Source organism: Pterocles gutturalis, unplaced genomic scaffold (genome assembly GCF_000699245.1).
Source record: "Pterocles gutturalis isolate BGI_N339 unplaced genomic scaffold, ASM69924v1 scaffold10693, whole genome shotgun sequence".
Classification (NCBI taxonomy): domain Eukaryota; kingdom Metazoa; phylum Chordata; class Aves; order Pterocliformes; family Pteroclidae; genus Pterocles; species Pterocles gutturalis.
Window position 1 is genome coordinate 14,334 of NW_010118075.1, and position 11,188 is coordinate 25,521.

Sequence of the window (11,188 nt, forward strand, 5' to 3'; positions counted from 1 at the left end):
TTCTATAGTACAAAGTATTTTCTTAAATTTCAGTAGTAAACTTCATAAAAAAACCTCAGGTGCACATCATTCTCATGGACTCCACATTCTCCGTCCTAACTGGCTAGAATGCCAGTTTGTAAACTTTCACAGTATTTCTCTGTTCAAGCTTTAACATGAGTCAAAGTCATGGATGAAGAACAGTCAGAACAATACAGAAAAGCTGTAAAAGCTGACTTCCCATCACCTCTACACTCCTTTGATAACCCTGATGACTTTTCTTGCAAATTTGAGAAGCCAAAAGGATGCTGATCTCATGATACATGTGTAATTGTCACTTGTTTCCAGCAGTATTCTGTACTCTACACTGCATGTACATGTTTGCAGATAATTTGTTCCAGGACATGACCAAAAAGAGTTCCATAATGTGATGGCATTAAAAAACATCACGTATATAGAACAACAAAACCACACTATTGTTTCAGTCTTATGCCAAATGCAATTAACACATCTTTCAAGGTTTCTTATCAAAATTGCATACATTTTTATTAGTTACCCTGTTAGTCTGTGTCTGCAGCTGGAGCATGCGAAATACATCACAGGCCTTTTTCAGGACATTGTTCTGCTGTGAGGCAGTACCCTCAAACAACAAATTTAAGTTTTAAGATAATCCCATTCACGAGTTCCTAAACTCTGCCCAAACCTTATTATTTGAAAACTAAATATCAATTAATAAAACTAACATCTTTAAAAATTCCCCACAAATCAAAGCTCTTATTCTGGTAATCTTTATCTCCTTAACAAAAAAGAATCTTAATTTTTGTCAGAAATTAAGCCTCCAAAATTAGAGCAAGACACGTGTTTATAAAAAAATGGGTAGTTTTCTTTGGTTTAGTTTTCTTTTTTTTTCAAGTTCTATCATCAGTAGTGCAGCTAGAAATCTTTGCTTTCAGAAATAGGTGCCTGAGGCAAAAGAGTGAACACAGCATGCATGTGAGAAGAAAACTAATTTTTACAAACCTCATATGAAAATTGCTCTCATTGCAGAGGAATGCAATTTTTATATTTGTTTGCACTAAACCAATATTAACAATTTGTTAATAATTCAGAATTTTTGTTTGATTTTTGCATCAACAATAATTGTTTATTAAGCACAACATACATTTTCATCTCCTCCACATTCCCACTTTTTTTTTTTTTTGCAAGTCATTTCTTAATTCTGATTTACATTTTTGGTCATGAAAACATGAGGTAACTAGCTACATTACCTACAGCCATCCAACTGTTTGTTCATTGACAGCACAAACTAATGTAACAGGAATATTTAAGCTGCACATATTATTTTTTCCTCAGACTGAAGTGAATAAAATAGTTACGTGTGTTCTAAAATACTTTGCCATACACAGTTGTATAAAATACAACACCAGAAGTCCCAGTATATTTCTTGGAATCCAGTATTTTTGATAATAAATTTTACTGCTATTCCAAGGGGAATTTTATGCAGACAAAATCCTCAAGTATTTCACAGCAAAGCACTTTTCATATATGTTAACACACAAAGACTCTGATCGAAAAGAGTCCGCAAATGAATCCAGGTTTCCTCGAGTTGTGTTGACAATCTGGATACTTCTTCCAATAGGTTTGGCTCTGATGAGAGAATCTTAAGATGTAACTGAAAATGAAAACAAGCAGTTAGTGAAAGAAAAACAGATAGTAAAAGAATTAAAAGATCAGTTTCCTCATCCAATTCCAACACTTTGCTTTCAGGAATGTCTCAAGTAAAGGAAGGATGCTTTTCATAGAATCATAGAATGGTTTGGGTTGGAAGCCACCTTAAAGATCATCTAGTTCCAAACCCCTGCCATGGGCAGGGACACCTTCCACTGGACCAGGTTGCCCAAAGCCTCACCCAGCCTGGCCTTGAACAGCTCCAGGGATGGGGCATCCACAGCTTCTCTGGGCAACCTGTTCCAGCGTCTCACCACCCTCACAGTAAAAAATTTCTTCCTAGTATCTAATCTAAATCTACTCTCTTTCAAATTAAAACTGTTACCCCTAATCCTGTCACTACTTTAAAAAAACCCAAAACAATTCTAAGGAACGAATACTAGAATAAAACCTGTCTGGCACAGTCCTCTTCACAATATCTGTTTTTTTGCAAGTTTTTATTGACTGTGACCAGATGAGTTGTCAAATTATCCAATACATTCAGTTAGTCATTTTAAAACCATCCCCAACAAAGATCCCCTAAGATAATTTTTTCAAGCAGACAATCTACATCCTGTTACTGGACAACCATCACTGTAAGCAGGACTTAACATCAAATTTTATAAGAAAATTTTTACCTTTAAAAATAGTGCAAGGTATGCTTGAGCAAGTTCAAAGTTGTACTTCTTGTTCAGCATCATCTCAATCATTCTCAAAAAGCTTAGCATCACCTCCATTGAGCCGCCACCTTCAGGAGCCAAACCCCTCATTTCTATCTCAATATTAGATGGTCCCAAGCTTTTCAGTAAGTCAAGTGGAACTGTAACTGTGTTAAAGCATTGAGGGATACATTATCAGTAATATTCACAGAAAAGAATCTTACAAATCCTTCACGTGGCCAGGTTAACTCCAAAATTCTTAAGCAGTGACTGTATGTTTCGTTTCCGTACTTTGTTTTCCACAAAATGCCATCCTGCCTTTAATTTACTGTGCCATCACATATTACAGAGAAGTACATTTCTAATAAGGCAGTTGCATTTTATTTGTTTAACCTTGAAAAATACAAGTAACATCTCTGTACTTGTGTCACTTTTTTTTCCATTTCTGACTTCTAGGCTGAACAAAATTTCTTATTAACCACATAACACTGTCATTTCACATCTCCCGGCAAAAAGAACATATATACTTGGGACTTCAAGCTGTTACTGCAAATTTATCCTAGAAGAGACAGAGAGTACTACTTTTACCAGGAATCTTTACAGTGTTTACTCTCATTGTCATTACCCTAAATTGAGGATCATCTGGTGCATCTAAGGTAATTATTACTTTTGTTAAGTGAATTCCTCCTGCTTTTCCTGGGAACTTGGGGGGTGGTAGCATGGGGGAAATCTTCTCCCTGGCAGAAATACATGCGATTTACAAACTCCTTCCTCTTCATAAATGCTCTTCCCTCAGGATTTCTACCATCCTGCCTGATCTTTGAGAATTCCATCCATTTGCTTTAAAAATGCGGAAATAAAAACATGTATGGCTGCAAACACAGCTGCTGGTATGAATATTTTAAAAAATGTCTTCTAACTAATAGTTCTTTCGCTAAGAAGTTTCAAAGAAGAGCAACTTCTTATACTCTTATATCATGTTAACTAATTGTATCAGTTGTTGGCCAATACTCCTTAGAAGGCAGAAATCTGTTTCCATCTGTATTTGATTCCTACGAAAATCACTAGCTAGTTTTATATGTGATATTAACTCCTAAACAGATATATTAATCAATTTTTGTGCTCTGACATTAAAAAACCAAGCATGGAACACCCTATGAAGTTGGCGTACAAACAGCAGGAAAAGGTGCCCAGCTCAACCTATATTCCACAGTCCTGACCTGAGGTACAAAACTCTGTCCCCATCACAATGATAAGCCAGGATGGCTACTATTTATTTGCACAGCCTAGTCATCTTTAGAAGAGATGCTTGTAAACTAGCAAGCACAGAGCCAAGCCAGCAGCTTCCTGAGTCAGGATAACAGGCTCCCTGGACTGGAATTACAGCACAGACCCTGGAGCACACCTGCCTTACAGCAAAGGTGGCCTGAGGGAGGCCCATGGGACCACTACTGCAATGCATCATGGACTGCACTTGCTCCCTGGTACAGCCAGCTTCTAGGTGCTTGGTTAGGTTTTCAAGTATTCACTTGATGTTTCACATGTCTCTGAGCAGCTATGAAGCAGCTTAACAGAATACTATCAACTGAAATACCAAAACAGCATAAAACCACACCTTGTTTGTTATAAATAATGCTCTGCACACCAAATGTTGTAAGTGCAGTTGAGTAAGTTGCTTACATTAAAAGAGTTTAAGCAGCTGTAGAAAAATTCCCATTAGAACTGCCGTGTGAACAAGCTACCAGTGACTGTCCATTTACATTTCCAAGCCACCTATTTTAGCAATCATTTCAAAAAATCTTATTTTGATGATTCTGTAGCAGCATAAGTTAAACAGGGAAAACAGCAGGTATATTCCACACGCAATTTAAATGACTGAATTTTAAAATGAACTGAATGTTAAAAGAAATCCAACAGTTTATTTCTGTATCAATTATTTCTTCTTATGCTTTGAATTATAAAGCAATCAATTAAAAACTCTCGGTTTGATGAATGTTTAGTGAAGTACCACTTGAAAACAGAACTTGCTAGGCAAATCATGTTTTCCATTTTTCAGTGAATCACCAGACTATTTCTTACCAGATCATTCCCTTCCTTTCCTACCCTACAAATTATACACAACACCTTTTCTAGGTGAGATTATTCCAATCTCCAAAAAAGTCAAATAATCTCAGGAATGTTACCTTCTTTCTCTATATGGGTTTTAGCCAGAACTGGGCTCCAAACTGCAGGCAAGCTGGAGTAACAACAGATCTTTGATCTAGATTGGCTCTGTATTTATTAGTCAGCTTTATACCCAACAGGTCATTCTCTTACTATGCGTATTTTTTTTCCCTCACATATGCTACAATACAGGCATTAGAAATCAAATGTACATCAAAATATTATTAGCATCTACATTTTCAGTGAAATAACTTACATTCATTAGTGCTCAGAGCTTCTTCAAGATGAACATAGAAATCAGATTTCTGTGCCAGTTCTCCAAGGTTTACTACCTTTGACTAGACCATGAAAGTATAAGAAAGTGTACATGAATATGAGAACATATTTTTACATCTCAATTAGATTCTTTTCCTACTGACAAAATAAAAGACTCTCTTTCTTAAAGCATTAATGTAAATGCATTAAAACCAGCATTTCAAAGTCTTTAGCAGGATTTAATTCAGCACTAAAAAGCACTTAAGATTTTATTGTAAGATACACTGGACAGACACTACTACATTGATTCTTGGTTTTACCTGTGTATCATTTTCTTCCTCTGGAGCAAGGTATCGGGGTGTAAGACCAGGAACTGTTGGGATGAAGAAAGGGGCTGACTTGGCAACTTTCGGTGGCTCTCTTGGTTTATTTTTTTTCTGTTAATTAGATATTTGAATTGAAGTCATCATCAGAGTAAGAACATGAGGGAATTTTTTTTGTCAAGAGTTTTATTTTTAAAATACTATGAAAACTGTAAGTACTAACTGAAAAGCAAATATATAACGTTTTACCACTAAATATGAAACTACTATTTAGAAGTAAAACACTCCTCTCCCAAATCCCAGAAATCGTGAAAAGATCATATAGTCTTCTACTGCAAAATCCTGAAAAATACCTGAAAAGTGGGACCAAATTTTGTGATCAGGCAAATGCAGCTCATAGAAGAAGGGCAAATATATCTGTCTGTATACTACTACTTTTCACACAGTCCCTCTTTCTGTGGTTATGGGAATATCTGGTGGTGATTTGGAGGCATAAACTAGAACAGCCTTACAGGCACTTACTAGCTGCATTAACATGGAAATATCTGCCTTCAGACAGCTATTTTGCATGTCGCAGAAATAATAACAAAAGCTATGAAACACTTCCTCCTTCTCAAGGACTTATTGAACATACAAGAGAATGGTTAAGACAACTGTCTGTTTTACATTACAGAAGAAATAGCCCTTATTTTACATCCTTCTTAAAAAACAGAAGCCAAATACTACAGGAGATGGTGTGCCTAATATTATTACCTTGATAACATCAAGACTGAGGAGATTCTTCCACCTTGATTCTGGTAATGACGAAAGAGTCACCAGTTGCTCTCCCAGTTGCTCAGGTGAGACATATTCTATCATTTCACCACATGCTTCTTCATCTCCTGCCACAGCCACATCTTTTCAAGACATATTTTATAAACATACATAAGCCACATTTATTTTTTTAAAAAGCAAAACAACATAATTATCTTTTCTGCAATTTTTGAAAAACACATGCATAATTGCTATATATATATGGGTGCTAGCATAACATATAGCTGAAAAGCTACAGAAACAATCTTTATTAACCCTATGAAATATTACATTTAAATTGTGAACAATTATAGCTAAAATGTAGAATTGGATAAAAAAAAGATTTTAAAGACTAACAAGATTTATCTGCTTTGGCTGAAATGATATAAAAGCAATTTATATAAGTCCTAAAGGAAGAACAATTGATTAGTTTCAAAATTTTCTTAACTGTTTTAAAATATATCCACAACAATCTTAGTTCCAAGTTACAAACCCGTAAAATCTTTAAATTTAAATACGGACAATATTCACAACCTGTTCATAGGTATCACTGAAGTAGCACATAAAAATGAAAAAAATCTCAGCAGTAAGGCAGATCACACAATAAAAGATCTGCAGTCTGTAATTAGGTTTTCTCTAAACTTCCTATGTGGTCTTGACCAAACACCTTTGCTTTTCCTTCCTTTTTGCAAAATATTACATGGCCAGAACCACAACAAAGAAATTTAAACCATTAAAAGCTCTGAGCATCTAAACAGGAATTTTACATTTTCTGAAGACAGAAGGTGAATGAAAATATTCTGCTAGAATCAGTTTACACAATTAGAATATTCAAAATTTTGGAATGAAATCCTGTCTCCCTAATTTAAGTATCTAAAATAACAAGGAGTTTAATAAAGCAGTCATCATCAAGTATTTTCCTTGCTTTTTTATGCAGTCAATCACTAGACATGTTTCTCCTGCAGATGGAGATCTAAATGTAAGCACTGCTAAACTTGGTCAGGCAAGATCGCCATCTAGAGGCCTTCAGAAGCACAATCATTTAAAATAAATTTATCAAAAATGCAATTTAGGCCTTTCTTTCACTAGGAACCCTAGCACAGATACCTGGCAGGTCAGCTGAACACAGTTTGCTTGCAAACAAGAGAATATACAGCAGCGAAACTACCACAGCATACAGGCAGACATGAAAGGCAATGGAACAAAGAACAATCCCCTTCCCATTGCTGAACAGTAACCTTAATTTCAAACTAGTCTCACAGATGCAAAAATGGAAGGTATTTATGTAAGACTAGGATTAGAAAAAGCCAGCAAAGAGCACAGATGAAATCTCCTTGAAGATGTGGAGATCATCACAATATAATTCTTTACGTCCGAACATAGAAACACAACTAGAGTTTATTAAATAATATTAGCATATGAGTAAGTGTGCCAAAATGTTAGAAGTAACAGGAACTCTGAAACAGTTCAGAGAAAGAATGCTAAGACACAATGGGTTTTCACTGAGGAAGCAAACCGTCTTCTATTTGAAATCTAATACCAAACTGAAAATAAAATACTCTTTAATCTGACCATTACCTTGCACAGGGCAGGTGCTAGGGCGTGTCACCATAGAAGGTTCATAATCTGCCGGAAGGGGCCGTAAAGAGACAAGTGAATACAGAGAACGGTTTGACCTGAAAAATAAGACAGGCATTTTAAAAACAATCGTCACATGAATAGGAGTAAGAATTTTAGACATAACTTTTACTGCAGTCTAATACTACTGCACCACAGCAATTCACCAGGTTCTGTTCATAATCAGCTTTCCTCATCTATCAGATAAACAAGAAATGAAATGCAGCGGTATACATAATTGGAAAGTCTGAAACATAAAAGTTATGCTGAACTATTATTGCCAAGAATGTTTAATACATATGGCATTGTGACCTATAATTACTTCCATCATTGCCAGCTAGTGTATTGATTTGAAATTGCAAAATTGCCTATCAAAAAAGCTTGCTTTGTGCTTAATATGTACAATACATTGTGTAAGTATAAATGATTCATCCTGCTTTCCCAGAATTTCAGAGTAGTACTCTTAGCAAATTTTCTTGAGGCTTGGAACATGCACACAAGTCATTCTAGCAAATGATTTTTCCTGTCAACACATACCAAAGCTAAGTAAAAACATTTGTCATTATTCACACTGAAGTACTTTTACTTAAGCATAGAAAGGTCTAACAATTGAACATCCCTCAGGCAAAGCCACAGGCAACAAATGTAACCTGAAAGATCTAACTGTTTATCAAAAGGAAAAAAACCCAAACCACTTATAAGGTGTGTTACTTCAGTACTGGATCTAGCCAGTCATTTGCTTTGAAGGCATATCGGGATGAAACTGAACCATAACATATTTTACATCGGTGCTGATCTATCATTAACAAACAGAAATAATCACAACTTACAATTCTACTCAGAAGTCTCAGACAACATTGTATACCAGGACAAAAAGAAAAGCCCTTGAGAAAGTAACACTATATGAACACTGACATTTCAAAGGAGTAAAAAAAAAAATAGTAGAGTCAAAGAAAAACTTCAGGAATGGCATCAGGAATTCTTTAGAGTAAGAAAGAAACATTCAGAAAACAGAGGTCATTTAATTATCAGACTAAATAACTGCAAGAGATTTCAAGATCTCTTACAAGTCACAACAATACAGAATACCTGTCTTAATCAGAACTAAAGAAAACAAAACCCTGGAGACAATACTTTGCAGAACAATTCTCTGTTTGCAATAAAGGTGATGAAGAGAATTCTTCCCCATCTGAAGTTCTGTGTAGAAATAGATATATATTATATACTCACCACAAATAAATTCCAAGATCATCCACATGTGTTGAAGCTAGAAAATCTCCTGTAGGAGACATAGTAAGGCTTACAGCTGCGGAGTCTACCAAGAAACAATCTATGAGGCTAGGGTGAGAAAACACAATAGAGAAATTCTCAACACGATGAACCTGTTTATCTACGTATATCTGAATTATAGCACAAACATGACTGAATGCAAGCAGGACACCAGGAGCATGTATACAAACTAGTGCATTAGAAATATTCCAGTATGACATTTAAACTTAGCAAATGAATGGCACTGTTCAACAAACTTCTCATCTCTATAAAATTCTCTAAAATCAGTTAAAGCTGGTACATTTATGCTACCTCCTGAGACATCAACATTCTATGGAAAATACGAGGAACCATCTGTCCACATTCAACTCCTTACGCCTAATGCTAACCTTTCTAGTGGCCGTAAATTTCATACTTCCAGTCAGCCCCATGCTGCTCTGATCTCATCTATTAATGCTTTGATGTTTATTGTCAATTCACTCTGTCAAGATACTTAATATACACCTGGTTAACACTAGGACCCAATGTTCTTAAAGTAAAAAACAAACTGTACACTGCAAAATTTGATTACCTGCAACAGTTTGACATTACCATATCTTTAGCCTGATATACCTACCACACCTTGATTTTTCCTTTCACTACTGCAGAAAACTGAAAAAACTGAAAAAACACCGCATAAAAAGAAAGTTAAAATATTCAGTAGTACGTGGCTATTTTAACAATAAGCCACTTTTGAGTTCTGGGTGATGCCACAAGTTCTGGATGCTGCACACCCTATCAGACTTTCACTCAAGCCCAGGTTCAAAGCACTGCCTGTCACTTATTGAGGTATAAATTTCAGTTACTTCGAATTGTAAGAAGCAGTTGAGTCTGACTCCTAGTTCATCAAGAGAAACAAGAAGAACGGAGAGATTGAATTCTTAGTTTACAGACCAAAACCAAAAGCCCAAGCAAAGAGTGATGAGACCAACTAGTTCTACAACCTTGTTCTGTTCACTAACCATAGAAAAAATACTGATGTAACAAAGCAGTTTAACATTTAAAATGTTGTGGGCATGTATTTTCTCAGGTACTGAGCAGTGCTGTGATGGTCTGACAAATCACGTTAAAAATAAAAGCAACTTTTTTCCCTGAATGGAATGTTTTACTCCTTCTGCATGCTGTTAGACACATATTACAAGTGGAAAGGAATCAGGTAGGAGCCACATCATTCATCACTCTGAACATAAAACATACAAACACTAAACCCATAAATGCCAGAACATCTACCAGTTACACTGATACATTTTGCACACAGTGCACAATGGCTAGAAAATCTACCATAAATGCTGTTGATAGTTTCAAATCCACCCTTTTACCACAATCTTTATCAATAACTCAGAAACATTGTTCAATAAAGCAACCATAAGGAACAACTATGAAACAAAGTTAACATGACATTTATTCAATTTTCCTACTAACTGAATTTAAATCATTATTAAAATTGCAGACTCGGAGGAAGGGGGAGGAAATCAATCCATCATAGGACAATGAGAGACATGCCTGTAATTTTCAGACAAAATGTACAGTAATTGCTAAATGAATCCTGCCTGTGGCCTGAAGGCATTCACCTTTACACTTCCTGCTTAACTGCAAAAGTGAGAAAATGGAAACCATAAAATTGCTGAGCTCACATTAACAACACATTTCGTCCATCATTCTGTCTCAAGAAAGCTGGCTAATATTCAATGATCACTTCCTCCAGGCTCAGGGGCGATGCACCCCAACAAAGAGGAAGGCAGGCAAAAATGCCAGGAGGCCTGCATGGATGAACAAGGAACTCCTGAGCAAACTCAAACAAAAAAAGGAAGCCTACAGAGGGTGGAAGCAAGGACAGGTAGCCTGGGGACAATACAGAGACACTGTCCATGAAGCCAGAGATCAGGTTAGGAAAGCTAAAGCCCAAACAGAATTAAATATGGCCAAGGACATTAAGGGTAACAGGAAGAACTTCTATAGGTATGTCCGCGATAAAAGGAGGACTAGGGAAAATGCAGGCCTCCTCCAAAGAAAGTGGGAGACTTGGCTACCCACAATATTGAGAAGGGCTGAGGTACTCAACGAATTCTTTACCTCAGTCTTCACTGACAAGAGCTCAAGCCACACTGCCCAAGAGAGGGAAAGGGAGGCGAGTGGGAGAAGGAAGAACCGCCAGCTGTAGGAGAAGATCAGGTTCGAGACCATCTAAAGAACCTGAAGCTGCACAAGTCCATGGGACCTGATGAGATGCATCCACAGGTCCTGAAGGAACTGGCAGATGAAGTTGCCAAACCACCATCCATCATATTTGAGAAGGCGTGGCACTCTGGTGAAGTTCCCATAGACTGGAAAAGGGGAAACATAACCCCTACTTTTCAAAAAGGAAATAAAGAAGACCCAGGAAAC

General features: G+C 36.4%; 1 protein-coding gene across 1 annotated transcript; it reads right to left on the bottom strand.

The window, feature by feature from the left end:
• Positions 1-1,390: 1,390 nt before the first annotated feature.
• LOC104463647 (WD repeat-containing protein 36-like) lies at positions 1,391-8,833 on the bottom strand (the record flags this gene model as incomplete). Its single annotated transcript, XM_010076062.1, has 7 exons — positions 1,391-1,651; positions 2,325-2,512; positions 4,765-4,846; positions 5,084-5,200; positions 5,840-5,982; positions 7,457-7,554; positions 8,726-8,833. Coding segments are annotated over 7 exons (886 nt in total), but the record flags the coding sequence as incomplete, so codon positions are not given.
• Between the last annotated feature and the right edge of the window lie 2,355 nt (positions 8,834-11,188).